The sequence below is a fragment of the Caenorhabditis elegans genome, chromosome III, assembly GCF_000002985.6.
Source record: "Caenorhabditis elegans chromosome III".
NCBI lineage: Eukaryota > Metazoa > Nematoda > Chromadorea > Rhabditida > Rhabditidae > Caenorhabditis > Caenorhabditis elegans.
Genome location: NC_003281.10, coordinates 6,615,308 through 6,632,556, shown reverse-complemented (window position 1 = coordinate 6,632,556; position 17,249 = coordinate 6,615,308). Strand labels below are relative to the sequence as shown.

Genomic DNA, 17,249 nt, shown 5'->3' with positions numbered 1-17,249 from the left:
GGCTTGCGAAAAAAGTGTGCGGTGGTTGCGAAATAGGCCCCGCCCCTGCATCCTGTTTTGGTGCATCCTGTTTTGGTGCATCCTGTTTTGAGTTGCATCCTGTTTTGGTGGGGCCTCAAATCATCGATTACTTGTCTGAATTTTACTTTGTCAGAATAAAAGTGGAACATTAAACTCTCAAAGTTTGGTAGTAGGTCCTCTCAGGCTCTCGCACCTGAAACGATGACCAAAAAAACCATGACCAAAAAAATTGCCAGTCGAGATTTTTTGGAATAAATTAGAATTTTTGCACAATTTTGGGATAATTTTCAGAAAACAACTGGTTTTTCAGATTTTTTGCAGAAAAAATCTAGTTTTCCTGAAAATTTTTATCCATTTTCTTGTAATTTTCACGGATTTCTGGCTTCCCTCATAAATCGAAATGGCAGAGTTTTCCGAACTAGGCCATTTTGGGTCGGAGAGATTTTCTGTAGATTTACGGCGCGTTGCGTGTCGCGTCGCGGCTCGTTTTTAGTTGTAAAACTGTTGTGTTTGTCCGTGTGTACGCGACACTTTTCCACGCGCTGTCCGGCAGGCGATTGTCAATGGAGCGAGAAAATTCAATGAGAAAGGCCAGAACCCCGTGAATTTATCGATCGAAAAATGTGATCGGTTTCCAATCGAGTTTTTATTATGTCCAGAACAGAAACGTGAAGTCAAAAAACCACACTGAAATAAAGAACTCAAAAAAGTGAATCCATTGCTCCGCGGGTGGCTTTAAACATGAATTGGGAGCTTCTCAACGAGACGATCGTTCCTCGCTTACTCAGACAAAGGCTTAGTAGTCTAATTAGATTTCAACCACTCAGACAGGTGCGAGTCACGGCCAACCGACTCAAAATCACTGCTAATTAGCTTTTTGACCAGGGATAGAGTCAACCTGGCTAGCTCTGGTTTTTCGCTAATTAGCTCTGGTTCTTTTGCTAAATAGTCCTGGTATTTTGCTAGCTAGTTGTGATTTGTCGCTTTTTCGAACTCCGTTTAATTCATTTTGATTTAAAAAAAAAGAAAAACAATATTTATTATGGAAAACAAATGAAATAACAAATGAAAACATGAGGAAGGCATTAGAAGAAAAGAAAACGTTTCACGGAGGAGTTTTGCAGGAATCAAAACAAAAAATTGTTTATATGGTGGGGATTGAGTATGGTTCTTACTAGTCATTGTTGTCTGCATTCGAAGTTGATGGATGTTGCTCATTGAGTTCGTCATCGTTGCCTTCAGTGAGAAATTGCTCCGCATCGGCAATTGGACGCTTCACAAGCGTGATTTTTGGTGGATCCTCTCCGTACTTTTTACGATAGGCATTGCGCGCGTGTTCACTGCAAAAATTCATCAATTGGTAAGAAGTTTTGATTTACTAAGTTTACTGGACTTCTAGCTAAATTCAAGATAAATAAAAACTTACAATCTAGTTTTCAGATGATTTGTGAACAGCGAGCTCACGGCTGTAGACAAAAGGCTTGTGTCCACGTTCTCATCTTCCAGTTTGATTGCGCTATAGAGAAGGCCTGAAAGACATTGTTCCAAATTGTTGAAATCATAACGATCTTTAATAAAACCTGAAGGCCAGTTCATCAGGTCTCCTGGGAAGGCAGTGAGATGTTCCGATTTGTTGCTAATCGAGAAGGCTCCTTGATTTTTTCTGGGGACGAGCTGAAAGTTCAAACAATGATTGGAATAAGCTGTACTCAATGCCTCACATAATCGATCCAATGATTGGCCATAGCATTAACGATGGATTTCACAGTTCCATCTTGGATGATCAAAGTCGAAAAGACATAATCATAATCATCCACATCTCATCGTCTGCCATTTCGTCAAGGAGTTTTTGTTTTAAGATTCCTTTACTCATGGGACAGGAGCTTGGGAGTTCTTCGAACATTGATTTTTTTGTTTGAATTATTATATTTCTATAACAGTTCAGTATCAATTCCAGCCACTTTTTCAGATTTCCGTAAATGAGTTCACACTTTTCTTGCTGACTTCCACATTCGCAACTAAAATTAAATGTTTTAGGGTTGATATATCGTGTAAAACATACATTTCAAGATTCCTGGCGCATAGATTGCATACTTCGACACGCATCAGATGTGAATCTTCCAGTAAAAATTTCTTGACAGTCCTTTCCTGTGGCACACTGTGAAAATCGAGACATCTCATAACTGCAGCTTTTGAGTTCGTAGTACTGATGAGGAAAAAAATAGTTCTCAAATTTTGATTGCTCAGAGATCGCAACATTTGACTCCGTTCATCGCATAGAAATCCCTCTTGCTGAGAATTCAAATATAATGATTCGTCGGTTTCGACGTCTAGATCCACTTCTTGATGGCCAAGTTCGTCAACCGGGTAGCGAAAATCACCATTCTGCCAAGCAGCCTCTAATAAATGCCGAGTGTACAGACTCCGCCCCTTTTTCGCGTTTTTTTTTGGCTTGCGAAAAAATGTCCCACTTCGTTTTCATTAATAACTCCTGAACCGTGTGACTTCATGCTCTAATATTTGAAATCCTACTAGAAATATTTTGCCCCACGGTGAAGCAGAAAACGGCACTAAGTTCGGAGCAAAATTGAGCCCAGGGCGGCTTTCCCCAGTTTGAAAAAATTTTTTGTTGCTCTTTTTACCCCCAAAACAGCATGTTTTAATTGAATTAAAATTCGGGTTTTGCTCTGTTTTGTTTCAAACTCATGTGCAAGATACTACTCAGAGAGACTGATTTTTTGAAAAAAAGTTTGAGTTCATAAGTGCAAAAGAAAAAAAGTTGTGATAAAACAAAAGGCCAAAAAATGCCATTTTGCGAAAAAATTTTTTTTCCGAAAAAGTAGTTTTTCGTCTTTATCTCAAGTTCTACTTCATCTTTTTTGAGATTTTTTTTGTTTACCCTACGTAAAAAAGTACGCTGAACACGATTTTCAACTCAGAATTGAGAAAAGTTCTATGAGTCGGCCGAGCAAGACGAATAAGTGCCAAATTTTGCACACTTTCCCGTTTTCGCGAATCTACTTTTTCCATCATAACTCGGTCAGTTTTCAAGTTTTCAAAGTTTTATAAAAACTGACGTGTAGGTTTCATCGACACGCATCGAGACATATAAAATTTGTAAAAAGTTCAGTGGGAAAATTTTTCAAGAAAAAAATAATTCAAAAATTTAGTACTGGGGGGAGTGGTTTCCTGGGTCCCCTGAACATTTTTTCCACTAAAGTTTTGCGGAATGTATTTTTGATCCATAGTTTTTGATTTTATCTAATGGAAGATGAAGTTTCGTGTCATTAACAATGCTCTGCCAAGAGATATTATTTTTTTAATTTTTAGGCCAAAACTTGTTTATTTTCTACAAATCAAACAGTTTACAAGATATAGCCCTCAACTGTACGTCTCCTTTTCGGGAATTCAATAATGAGTACAATCCTGTAATAAAATTTTCAAAAATTCGTTTTCCCGCTGACTTATCAGTGATAAACGGTTTCAAACATCTTTTCCCAAATTGACATTATTGAAGAAAGCGGAATCGAAAGACGACTCCCTCCAGAAATTTACCTTCCTTACTCCCAGTTTGAGCTCTCTCCCGCATGGCCGAGTGGTTATTGCGTATGTCTCAGAAATTTTGGTAGTTGGTTCAATACTGCCAACTGACAAACTTTTTTGTTTTTTGTGAGTAATCGGGATTCGAATAGAAATATTCGATTTTATACAAAATATGGGTACGTCTCCCCCTTCGCCTCCTCAAACTTCAATCAATCAAAACTCAGCTTTAACTGATTCAACGGGTGCTTCTGTTTTTGGTCAAACCGAACTCAAAAATCAAGAAGACTCCCATTGACCTACTGAAATTTTCACGAACCCACTAACAGGTTCGAGCGAAGCCGAGAACCTACGCCCGGCAAGGGGACTCGCCTTATACCCCCTACAACTGGCGGGCCCGCAGGGCCCGCTAGTCTCGTCTATAAATTCTGAAGTTTCTTCGTCGTCCAAATAGCTGTTCACTTCTACTTCTTCTCCTTCTCTTACAACCTCCGGTACCAAGTTCGAAGTGGAAGTTATTCGCTGAATTCCTGTTATTGGATGATTGAACTCCTCGAAATGTGCTGGACCTGAGGAATAATGTTCAAAATGTAATGATTTGATAAATAAGTAATACCTCGTCCAACAGGAATCACATTTCTGATCAGCAACTTTCGTGGAGCAGAATTCAGAATCCTTTGAACCGTCGTTCTCGGACTTTTCACCATTCGAAACGTGTATCTGCCTAGAAAAATACAAAAATTGTTTTAAAAAATCGAACAAGTTTAATGAAACACGTTAATTATGAATTAAATGTAAAAAAACAAATATATTACTTATAAAAAGCAAGGATAATAAAATAAAAATGAAAGAAAACAAAAAATCGATATTACACAGCGCCTCAAATCGGGAGAGTTGTGAAAATCGAGAATTGGAAAGTCCAACGGAGCGCGCTTGCACACTTTTACGGTATTAAATAAATATCAGACGAAATTTCGCGATTATTCGAGTTTTCAAGATGAAATTTGGAACAAATAGTTAAATATTGGAATTATTATTGCTTTAAAAAAGTTTTAAAAAATATTTTATTGAACAAATTCAAGATTTGGTTGATTTATCATTGATTTTCGAACCGATTAGAACAAGTTAATTCTATGACAAAATTTCTACGCGAAACAAATTTTTTCAAGCATCAATATGTTTGATTCCAATTTTTAAACGTCAGCTTGATAGAAATAACACGGTTTCAAGTCTTGAAATTGCTCAAAAATGCCCAACTCAACGGAAACTGTTTAGTTGGCAGTTGATCTTCACTAAACCAACACTATATGTTCAGATCAAAGCAAAACTTGTTTTATCATCTGAAGAAACATTTTTGAATCATTGGTTCCCACAAAACTCAGATGATAAGTAGTATTGCATGATGAGAATCCATATGATTCTTCATATGCGCATAGCTATAGATACTGTAACTTCGACAACTCCTATCTCCTCAGAGAGGCAAGATATTGAAAAGTGATTAACTAAGAAATTTTAGAACATAATAAAAACTATAATAATTAGTTAAAACCATGTGTTTATCTCTTAAGATGAGGAAGTTAGAGCAGCCATTAGAATAACAAAAAGTATGCAATACAAATGTAAGTCTAACTCCCCAATCTTGGAAGATAAAAACGTAGGTTAAATTGAATATCATAGTTTTTGATGTGCTCTACAAGTTTTCAGTTGATCACTTTTTGATATCTCGCCTCTCCGAGTAGATAGGAGTTGTCGAAGTTGAGGTATCTAGAGCTGTAGAGGGTAGGAAGAACCTCATGGATCCTTATCAAGGAAAAGAAAATATAACACCAAACTTGTAAAAAATGTTAATTTGATCATTTACGTGAGTATTTGAGCCATTTTTGAGGAAAATTGGAGAGCAACACTTACATAAGAAATTTGGCGTGGCATAGATCACTTGGTAGATTGGAATATTGATATTTGATCAGAACTATTTGTATTTTTAGTGATTTTGATTGATTTGTAACTTTATTCTATTGAAATCTTTAATTTCATAAAAGTTATTCAACTAATTTTGCCAGATTCCCCTTGATAAATGTTGCTTTACTTTTTTATCGATTTCGTTTCCAAGAAAAATCATTTTTCTGTGTTATCAGTCAAATTAATAACTAAAACTCTTTAAAAAGATTCAAACTATTCATAAAACATCTAAAAGCAAATATTTATGCAATAAATTGCTCTAAAATCAATTTTTATTTGCAAAATTCTGTTTTTCGTCAAAAAATTTTTTCAGATTCGCCGAAATTCAGAGCTCGTTTCGAGCTTATTTGGAGAAAAATTTATGTTAAAATGAAGTAAATCGCATCGCAAACAGTCTCTGGGCGGTCCCGCATGTTGAAAATTGCTTTAAAATCCCTAAAATCCAGCAAAAACGCGATATTTTACTGTTTTGCTATACATTAATTCCAATTCGTGCGACGTCTGCAGCAAACGCGCTCCCGCTCCAAAACCACTTTTTTCGCTGTTCTCTCCAGATTTGAGGCGCTGTGTATTATTGCTAATTAGCACTGCTTTTTTGCTAATTAGCAATGGTTTGCTAATTAGCCATGGTTTTAAGCTAATTAGTTCTGGTTTTTTGGCCGTTTTGCCTAATTAGCAGTGATTTTGAGTCGGTTAGCCGTGACTCGCACCTGTCTATTAAACGAGATTTCAACCATATTTGTTTAGAAAATCCGTATTGCATTATATTTGCTCCATATTAGATTAGAAATCCATGTTAGATTAGATTTCCTCCATATTTCATTAGAAGACAAATCTAATCTAATATGGTCGAAATCTAATCCAATATGGTCGAAATCTAATCCAATATGGCACGATCTCAGCCATATTTGATTAGATTTCGACCATATTGGATTAGATTTCGGCCATATTGGATTAGATTTGTTCCATATTGGATTAGATTTCGGCCATATTGGATTAGATTTGTTCCACATTGGATTAGATTTCAACCATATTTGATTAGAAAATCCATATTGGATTAGAATAGGAAGCCTATTAATTATGTCCCCATTATATTTGCTCAGTTTCTAATCAAATATGGTTGAAATCTAATTAAACTACTAAGCGTTTGTCTGAGTATACTCGCTCGCTGAGCCATTTTGGCTCGATCCTGTCGCTGAGACCTTCTTCAGACCCTTCCTCTCTTTGGCGTTGGCTTTTGTGTTGAAAAAATTTTAATTTCCAAAAGATCAAATAGTAAAACAGTATTTGCCCTGAATTCAAATCATGAACCTAATTTAAATTCTCACGTGTGACATTTTTTAAGTGCTTAAAAACGATTGAAAAACTGATCGATTCTCTCTCAAAAAAAAGATTGCTGCTAGAATTTTTTCAGTCGCGAATATTTTTTTAATTCATAAAATTTCTCTCAAATATTTGATCAAATGTGCACTCAAAGAAATTCTATGCCTGCCAAAAAAGTTTTTCCTGCTCATGGCCTAAAACTACCCTTTTCCCGGTCAGCGGCCGCGGGGAGGTCTCGCAACGAAATGACGTTTCACTGGTTGTTCGTTGGAGATTTTCATCTTTTAAGCTGATTTTTAATAGTTTCTAGCTTTAAATTTTTTGTTTTTAATTGAAAATCGAGTTATTTATGTCCCTAAATATGCTATACACTTTAAATTTCATTGAATTTGGATTAAATGGCGACGTAATTAGAGAAATTTGAAATTATTGGTGTCGTACTCCGTACTTTAAGTTTTTTGAAGCATCAACAAAATTTTTAATATATTTCCATCATTATCTCAAAACTTCACACGATTTTTTCCTAGTTTTTCCGAATTTTTACTCGATTTTTATTGGAACTCTTCACAGAACAATATAAGTTTAGATGTTTTCAATATTTAATATTGATAACCGTACTTAACTAAAATGTAATACAATTAAATTAATTATTAAACTTTCCCGTAGCATATAAGCGTAAAACCAACGTGTACTTAATTTTTCTGCTTTTTTTCCCATTTCGATGCCATTATTTCGTTTCAGAGTATTTCACAATGGTGTTGATCGCCGCTTGCATCCTCTCGAAGACGGGAAAATTGCTTGTTGCCCGGCAGTTCGTAAATGACATGATGAGATCTCGTTTGGAAGGGCTCGTTGATGCTTTCCCGAAGCTTATTGGGAATGAGAAGGAAGCTGGTCAGTTAAAAAAAGTACTATGTATATTGGAAACCCTTAGACATTAATTTTATTTCTGATTTTTAAACATTAAATTGTTTTCAGCTACTCGTCAACATACATTTGTCGAGACAGACAGCGTCCGCTACGTTTATCACCCTCTGGACAACATTTACCTTGTGTTGGTGACAACGAAAAACTCGAACATTCTCGAGGACTTGGAAACTTTACGCCTTTTCGTACGAGTCATTCCAGAGTATTGCCGCTCAAATGAGGAGAAAGAGATTCTTGCTCACGATTTTGATCTGATTTTTGCATTCGATGAGGTCGTCACTCTCGGATACCGCGAGAGCGTCAATCTTGCTCAAATCAGAACTTTCACAGAGATGGATTCTCATGAGGAAAGAGTTTTTATGCAGATCAAGGAAGCTCAAGAGAAAGCTGCCAAGCAGGCAATGGCTGAAAAGGCCAAGGAACTCAAGAGAGCTCAGAAGGAGGCTTTGAGCAGAGGGCTCAAGCCAAGTTATCAATCAAGCACAGGAATCTCTTCATCATCCACTCCAAATGCAGCTGCAGTTTCTGAGCCAGCGGCTCCACGACCATCGGCACCGAAGGGACCAATTGGAGGTGGAAAGGCACTGAAGTTGGGAGGAAAAACGAATAATGAAGATGATTTCTTGGATACATTGAGACAACAAGGTCAAAGCATTGCACCAGTACAGAAAGCTAGTCTTTCAGGTAATCAACTTTTTTTGATATTAAATTTATTTTACATATAAATTTTATAATTTTCAGGAGGAGTTTCCTCTCTCGCCGCACCGATCTCCACAGCTCCACGTGTCAAGAGAGAAGTCGTTCACGTTAGAACTGAAGAGAAAATTAATACCCGTGTCAGTCGTGATGGAGGGCTCGAATCAGGAGAAGTACAAGCCACTGTTACCCTCTCTATTGGATCTCCCGAATTTATTCCAATTTCAATTAAAATGAATAATGGATCTGCAGCTGGAACTCAACTTCAAGTTCATCCAAATCTCGATAAGAAGGAATGGCAATCTTCGTCGACACTGAAAATTAAGCCGAACGGAAAACCATATCCAGTTAACTCAGATGTGGGAATTCTCAAATGGAAAATGGCACTTTCCGAAGAAGAGCAGTTGCCAATTTCTTGTAAGTTAGAAGACAAACAATTCACAATTGTATTGGTATAATTTTCAACCATTTTGCAAATTTCAGTCAATTGCTGGCCTCAAGAATCATCTGATGGAGTCCAAGTCAATATTGAGTACACATTGCAAAGAGAGGACATCACTTTGAACAATGTTCGCATCATTGTGCCACTTCCGTGAGTTTTTCAAAGTTTATTTTGACAATTTTGGTATACATATCAGTCCTGCCGTGTTTTCCAACAAAAACCTTTTAGTTCTCTTGGTTTTTCCAAAATCTGAAAAAAAAATTTTAAGTTTTCAAAAACCCAAAAATTTTCGTTCAGTTTACAATTTTCCGGCTTATCGTTTTGTTGGTTTTGCTTGAATGAAAACAGAAAAAATATTCGAAGGCACCTTTATCATTCCATATCATGTGAGTAAGTATTATTTTTCAGAACTGCGACAGCTCCATCCGTTGGTGAGTGTGATGGAGAATATGAGTACCACAAGACGAAGAACGTGATTGTTTGGTCCTTAGCTGTGATTGACAGCTCGAACTCTTCGGGAACCCTTGAATTCTCAGTTCCAAATGGCCATTGTGATCATTTCTTCCCTGTCTCCGTTGGATTCACTTCTGAAAACTTGTTTGTGCCGATTACTGTACAAAAAGTTGTGAAAAATGATGGATCGCCGGTAACTTATTCAGTGGAGACTACTTTCAACTCGGAAAATTTCGAAATTGTGTAATTTATTCCTATTCGAGAGATCTTCAAGATTGATATTTTTATTGCTTCCAATACCACCACCAAGCCACTAATTTTTCTAGAGATTCATGATTCCTTTTTTGCAAATCATGTTATCCCTTTGATTGCTGTGATGCATAAGCCACTCTCCTCCGACCCAATTCATACTGTATTTATTGAGAATATTTTAATTTATGTATGCTCTTCTATTTATTTCCATTTCTTTTGGGTTTTACGGATACATTTTTTTTGTACGATTGTTTTTCAAACATTTCAATGAGAATATAGAATCGAGTAGTCAGTATCAGAGTATCAGTATCAGTAGAGTATCAGAGGTGGGCGGATATTTTTTCGGATATTTTCTAATAATGAATTTATCAATAAGTATTGATGTAGTTATTCTGGAAGAAATGTATCCGAACCAAAGAGTAACTATTAAGCAACATTTTAATATGATAAAACCTAGAAAAATTCTACAAGTTTTCCTTACCGAGACCTTAAAACTTATTAGCCGAGCAACATCGGATATCGGATACTACGGATATTACGGATATCGGATAATGGACTTGCATATCGTTTATACAGAAAACTTGTAGAATTTTTCTAGGTTTTATCATATTAAAATGTTGCTTAATAGTTACTCTTTTGTTCGGATACATTTCTTCCAGAATAACTACATCAATACTTATTGATAAATTCATTATTAGAAAATATCCGAAAAAAATATCCGCCCACCTCTGGTTTAAATTGAATATTCATTAGAGCTGATCTAGAAGCAAAATCTGAATATCCATCACATTAGTTCCACTTGGTCCAGTTAAAATATGATTCGCTCCTCCTTTGAATTGTCTCCAAAAATTATAGGAATCCGAATTTTGCAAAAATTCCGAACTGTTGAGAAGAGAATTTAAAGGCAAATCTTCATTGCTTATGATTGCTCCGGCAGCATCCGTAGGTCCATCTTGTCCATCAGTTCCAGCACTCAAAAAAGTGAAATTATGAGCTGGAACTCGCGTCTTCAAAGCATCCAGACAGCTCAGTACCATTTCCTGATTGCGACCTCCTTTTCCTGGATTTTCAGACAAATGAACAGTTGTCTCACCACCAAAAAGTAGAGCAATTGGATAATTTTCGATAGTTAAATTCGAGTTTTTTAAAAGATGACTCGAAGTTATTGATTTTTCAGTAATAATTTCAGCAAACTTTTTTCCGATTTCAGCAGCATTTCCAGACAATGATGACGTCACAATTGTTGAATTATAACCAGAAGAAGTTAAATATTCAGCAGCCGCTCGAAGAGCAAAGTTGTTGCTTGAAATTATGAAGTTTTGGAAACGTGAAGTATTTTCAGGGAGTTGTTCTGAAAATTATAATATTTCATTACAATTACTATATTGGTACCCACCTTTTTCATGATTCTCCAATACATTTTTCACATTTACCGGAAGTTCCAGTTTATTAATTTTTAAACTTTCTAAAATGTTGGAAATGATGAACTTGTCTTGTTGATGGGCAGGGATTACTGTAGGTCCACTGGCAATGAGCTCCACAGGATTCCCGATGACGTCAGATATGATGAGCGCAATGGAGCATCCTTTCTGGAATTTAAAGTTTATAAAAACTAATGAGTTCTTCACAGAACAAAACCTTAATCTCTCTCAAAAGTTTGCCACCTTTCACATCTGAGAGATTCTGCCTAATGGTATTCAGCTCTTGAATTGTAGCCCCATGTGCTTGCATAATTCTTATAGTTTCCAATTTTTCAGCCAAATCCAATGGAGCACTGGGTGAAGTCAATAAAGCTGAACCTCCACCGGAAATTAGAAAAAGAAAAATCGTGGATTCAGAGTCGAAATCTCGAATTTCAGAAATGACTTTTCGGGTCGCAAAAACTGATTTCTCATCAGGAAGATTATCTCTTGCTCCGTATAATATTTCAGTGTCATTTTCTAATTCATTTTCAATTCCTTTTTGTTGTTCCGGTGCAATTACAATTGTTTTCTGTAAAAGTGATGACTTGAGCTGGTCTCTTGCTCCTTTTGCCATTAGAATCGATGCTTTTCCGAATGCAATTACGACGATTTTAGTGGAATTAGACAATGAATAGTTGTAATCAGCAATTTTCAATAAGGACGGATTCAAGGAGATTGCCTGGAAGATTTTCAGTTGAGCACGTTTTTAAAAAGGAAAAATTCCGAACATTTTATTACACTGACGGGAAAATAAGTGTATGTTGTCTAAAATGATACCAGGTCTCGACACGACAAACATTGGTTAAAATGATGCGCGCATTTAAAGAGTACTGTAGTTTCCGATTCGTCATTTCTGCGTGATTTTTCTCTGGTTTTTAAGGTTTTTTCTCGATTTCTTAAAATTTTATTTGTTTTCAGAAAGTAATTAATTTTTGATTGAAAAGTGTGGAAAATCAATAAGGATTCTTTAACAAAAAGTAGTTTGAAACTACAGTACTCTTTATTTAAAGGCGCAAACCTTCTTGCCTTGAACCAAAAATTGTCGTGTCAAGACCGGTTACCGTACTTTTGGCGGAAAATTGCGACGGTTCGTATCTGGGCAATAGTATGTTTTCAAATCTTTGAAATAAACTTACATTTCTGACAATTGAACGGGGCTCCACAGCCAACAGGCATTTCTCAAAAGCTGTTCTAACTGCTTTTCGAGTAGCCATTTACGAATTTCGGCTGGAAAAATAAATTTTTATAAAAGTTGATCTTTTTGAACGCTTATAAACATGATAAAATGTTGAAGATACAATAAACTTTGAACTGGTTGATCTTTTTGGACATGTGGTTTATCTAGATTTCAGACCGCCTTTCGAGAAATGAAATAATTAAAGGACGATATTTACAATGCATTTTTTTTTTAATTCATAGACAACTACATAATCAATAAAATATTTATCAACATTTTAAGTGCAATATTTGAACCTTATGGCAGCAATTGAAAATTATTAAAATCACATATATCCAGGGAGCAGTGTAGAGATACAGTTATTCAAGATATCACTTGATGTAGAGTTCAGAGATTCGGGTTTTGAAGGCAGAATGTGGCGGTGTATAGACTATTTGAAAAAGTGAAACTAATTTTCCTTGCACATATTAGAGACTACTGTCATATGAACAACATTTCGGTAGCAAATTCGAGTGAAAAAGTCGTCGAATATATCCATTGGGACGAAGCATCGAATACTGGTTCCAGGCTTGCATTTAGCTATTTCAAGGCGAATTCGAGCGATTAGTGTACGACCTGTCATGTGACCTTTCTGAAAGTTACTTTTGTTTTAAGGTTTTATTGAAGAAATATCAATTTACCCATCCACTCCAACAAATTTCTCTAGGTCTTGTCTCACATTTATCGAATATTGTATATAAAAGTGCGTACATTGATCCTGAGATACGTGACAGAAAGAGAGGTGGCGTGATTTGTGGTAGATTAGTCAATGTGAATGATTCCATATACTGAAAAGGTTCGAAATATAATTTTTTTTTATTTTCAAAAGTTTTCAACGCACGTTATCAAATCCTTCAGAAATTGCGGCTAAAATATGCTCGATGGTTACATTTGTATCCAATTTCAACGTGTAATTCCGGTTACTATTACTGAAATTTTTCCTCCAATCACATTCATCTGCCGAATTCTTTGTGGAAACTTTTTCGAAGAGATCGTAGTATATCTGAAATTTTTTTAATATACTTTTTTTTCATGGAAATACTATTTATTACCTTTGAATTATGTGATAACATTTGTTTGAGTGCAATAGGATCAACGAATAATGAATCAATGGTTCGTAATTGGATGTCACTCGTTGTCAGAATTTCCTGAAAACTCGACTTTAAAGATTTTTTGTTGTAATTTTACTCAGACGCGAAATTTTGCGATTATGCGCCAGAATTAGGGTAGCCGGTCTAGACGCGATAATTGTTTTCAATAATTACAAACGAGTGTGCGCCTTTAATGAGTACTGTAACTTCAAATTTTCATTGCTGCGGAATTTTCAGTGATTTTTCATAGTTTTTATCACAATTAGTTTTTGAAAAAAATCAATTTATACTTTTATCTCATTTTCTAATATTAGCTTTTAAAATAATTTATTTTTAACAAAAAAATTTTGAAAATCCGCATCAACATATTTTTGGGCAAATACTGTTTTACTACTTGATTTTTTACTACGTATCTCTTTTACTACAAGATCTCTTTTACTACGAATTCCGCATTTAGATCTTTTACTACAGTTAGCTCTTTTACTACGTGTTCTCTTTTACTACGATCTTACCACATAGATCTTTTACTACGGAAAATACTTTTTTACTACTTTATCTTTTACTACGTGGATGTTTTACTTTTTTGCTACGGACGTATTTTTACTACGTGGAGGGATACTGTTGGGTTACTGTAGTGGTATTGTGTAAGTAACAGTTTTCAGATTATTTACTATAGTTTTTTTTAATTGCTAGAAATGTATTCACTATGAAAATTTTTTTACTAAATACAATGGCAGGGATTATATTTTTAACTATGTTGCGTAATTTTTACTACGAATTAATAATCAATATTTATAGTATAAGCTAGATATAAACAAATGCATGAATATTTTTTTAAAATATATAGGTCACAATTGAAGTTTGTGCTCAAGTAGTTCTAGTAAATTTCAGTTTTTTTTGGATACTGAGATGGAGTTAGTGGAGGGATCCTGTTGGGTTACTGTAGTGATACTGTTGTTGGAGTACTTAACTTTTTTCGCGTAACCAAAAAATTAGTTCCATACCGGTTGATGTATAAGTTTTAAAAATGTAATAAACAACTTTCGGTTCGGTCAGTTATCTGTCAGATGTTTGAAATTTTGACTTCAACTGAAATTTTGGAACTTTTGATCAAAAATTAAAAAAATTTTTTTTTCTGGATTTATCAAATCTTGTATAAAATAAGCAGTTTATTGTTTTCGATCATCTTGAATGTTCATATCACGATTTTAGATTAAAACAACAGAGATAAGTTACCGAAAGTGTGTTCACAAAACTTATTGACTCCGAGTACCGATAACTCCGCGAAAAAAATTTGGTAAAAAATGTTCAACTGACAAATTGTAGACCATGCTATATTCAACAACTTTGTAGTTGAAATCTTTTTGACACGACCGAGATAAGAGTGTTTAGCGAGACTGCATTCTCAAACGTATCGGACCTACATTTTTCTTTTTCAGAAAATCTATTGAGAAACATTTATAGAGGATTTTCAAATGTCATGAATGTTTCTGGAATTTTTACAAGTTTTACAAGAGAGCAAGCTCATTTCATAGTGAATAAATTTCTAGCAATTAAAAAAAACTATAGTATATAATCTGAAAACTGTTACTTACACAATACCACTACAGTAACCTAACAGTATCCCTCCACGTAGTAAAAATATGTCCGTAGCAAAAGAGTAAAACGTAGTAAAACATCCACGTAGAAAAAGATAAGGTAGTAAAAAAGTATTTTCCGTAGTAAAAGATCTATGTGGTAAGATCGTAGTAAAAGAGAACACGTAGTAAAAGAGCCAATTGTAGTAAAAGATCTAAATGCGGAATTCGTAGTAAAAGAGATTCCGTAGTAAAAGAGATCTTGTAGTAAAAGAGATACGTAGTAAAAAATCAAGTAATAAAACAGTATTTGCCAAATTTTTGAAATACAGTACTCCCTAAAGGCGCACATCAGTTTGAATTTTTCAAAAAAAAAAGCGTGTAGAGACCGGGCATTGTATTTTTGGCGCAAACAGACTGGATGATATCAGAATATGTTCCTACTTCTTGATCCATAATCCTTGCGACAATTTGTTCAACATCTAACTTTTGGTAGTCTGGATCAAAGATGTCAGCCTGAAATTTAAGAAAATTTAAATTGCACAATTTAAAGTTATCCTCACCGTCAGAATGTATCGATTGATAGAAATTTTTAAATCTTCGGGATTATTTCTTCGTATCAAATTATGACCATATAACCGCATCCATGGACTTGATGATCGAGAGGAACCACTTGGAAACATGCTTTGAAGCTCACGACAGAAGTAGCGGCTTCTACAAATTTTAATAATTTAAAAATGTAATCAATTTATGTAGAACTTACTCTGCAGTAAAAGATTTATCCTTCATAGTTTTCAAAAATGAATTCCAATTATCTTTTAAATACATTCTATGGTGCTCAATGAATGTCTTCAAATGTAATTCAATTCGATCAATCTGCTTATAAACAAAAAATTCATCGCATTGAAGAAGCATACTGATATCCATATTCATGCTTCCTCCAAATCCATCGCATACAATATATCGCTGAAATTAAAAAATCAGTAATTTATTTTTACATTTCAAAACCTCAGAGCTTCCAGGTCGACTTGCCATTGGCTTGATCGCTTTGATACTCGAAAAGTTATCAGCAAGAAGATTCATAACATCTCTTGTACTTTTGGCACAAAATCGATAGGTTTTCAGAATCAGACGACCATTTCTTCTGAGAAGTTTTAATGCAACTTCCACTTCCGCGGATATCAGTGAACTCACTATTGACTCAATTTCACCTTCTTTTCCCTGAAATTTCTCTCATTAAAACACATTTAAAATCAGAAATACCTGAGTGTTGGTGCTTCCATCTGCAGTAACAAGATCAAAAGTTCCTGCCAACTTCTGCTTGATCAAATATTCTTCGGTAAATTTTTCAATATCTCCATCGTCGCTGGGTCCGAAGTACCATTGATCCATGGTTGGTCGAATATGGGAGTCATCAATCAACTTATCGAAACAACTTCTATTTTCAAAATATGGATTTAATGTGTTTGCACCCCATTTCCAATAGCTCATCTCTTCATTTTTACCACGAGATCGCATCAAAGCAACGTGTACAGCTTCAATGAAATAACCAGGACCTTCGCATAAATGAAAAGAGCTGGAAACTAAGAAAAATTGAGTTTTGTTTTAATGTACAACCAACCTTATACTACTTCCCTCAAAAATGTCGAATTTGAAAACTTCGAAAATCTCGCATAATTTCAGAAATGCCTTGTTTTTGCAGATGAAGTAGTTTCTGAAAACTTTCAAATCAAATCATCTTAATTTCATTAATAGTTCTTACTGAAGAATACGCGGGTTTCTGGCAAAATCATGCATCATATCCGTATGTTGGTCGTACAGATCTTTATCTTTAATTTTTCGAATTTCCATCTGAAAAACAGAAGATTACCATATTTACATATAATTTTTTCGTCTTAAGTAAATTAACTCACTGCTGCTTGTGTAAGACGATTCGTTTGTTTTGAAAATTCATAATCGGGGTTTCCAGCCAAAAATTGGGGTAGTTCCGTGCATGTATTGAAGTCGAACTGTAAAAATAAATTGTTGTTAAATATTTTTTCTTCAAATAATTCATTTCAGATTTATTTTACTTACAATAAAATCATTATAATAGTCCTTAATTTCTTTTTCTGAGAACAGATTTACAGGATTGCCATCTAGATCGTTTTTTTTCGGCGGAAGCATGCTGTTTGGCTTTTACCCTGCAAATATCGTTATTTTTAGAGAAACTGAAATACAATGCAAGAAAACTGGAAGACAATCAAGATATTCCTGGTAAATGAACCCTGGTAAATGACTGTATTTATT

At 34.9% G+C, this 17,249-nt stretch overlaps 3 protein-coding genes across 3 annotated transcripts; 1 reads left to right on the top strand and 2 right to left on the bottom strand.

Annotated features, from left to right (window-relative positions):
- The first annotated feature begins 7,584 nt into the window (after positions 1-7,584).
- Positions 7,585-9,857, top strand: copd-1 (putative coatomer subunit delta). Its single transcript, NM_066062.5, has 5 exons — positions 7,585-7,737; positions 7,822-8,454; positions 8,512-8,883; positions 8,950-9,058; positions 9,317-9,857. The coding sequence occupies exons 1-5, from the start codon at positions 7,596-7,598 to the stop codon at positions 9,606-9,608; spliced, it is 1,548 nt and encodes a 515-aa protein (NP_498463.1). The 5' UTR covers positions 7,585-7,595; the 3' UTR covers positions 9,609-9,857.
- C13B9.2 (glycerate kinase type-2 family protein) lies at positions 9,264-12,303 on the bottom strand. The gene is made up of 5 exons (NM_066061.7): positions 12,213-12,303; positions 11,252-11,755; positions 11,010-11,202; positions 10,340-10,964; positions 9,264-9,495 (listed from the first exon to the last, which is right to left on the bottom strand). Exons 1-4 carry the CDS (start codon positions 12,288-12,290, stop codon positions 10,363-10,365), a joined length of 1,377 nt encoding a protein of 458 aa, NP_498462.3. The 5' UTR covers positions 12,291-12,303; the 3' UTR covers positions 9,264-9,495; positions 10,340-10,362.
- A 202-nt stretch (positions 12,304-12,505) lies between these two features.
- Positions 12,506-17,143, bottom strand: cmtr-2 (Cap-specific mRNA (nucleoside-2'-O-)-methyltransferase 2). Its single transcript, NM_066060.8, has 13 exons — positions 17,037-17,143; positions 16,874-16,969; positions 16,723-16,811; positions 16,582-16,674; positions 16,224-16,536; positions 15,969-16,181; positions 15,724-15,926; positions 15,524-15,674; positions 15,405-15,476; positions 13,345-13,440; positions 13,134-13,295; positions 12,934-13,080; positions 12,506-12,884 (listed from the first exon to the last, which is right to left on the bottom strand). Exons 1-13 carry the CDS (start codon positions 17,124-17,126, stop codon positions 12,702-12,704), a joined length of 1,908 nt encoding a protein of 635 aa, NP_498461.3. The 5' UTR covers positions 17,127-17,143; the 3' UTR covers positions 12,506-12,701.
- Between the last annotated feature and the right edge of the window lie 106 nt (positions 17,144-17,249).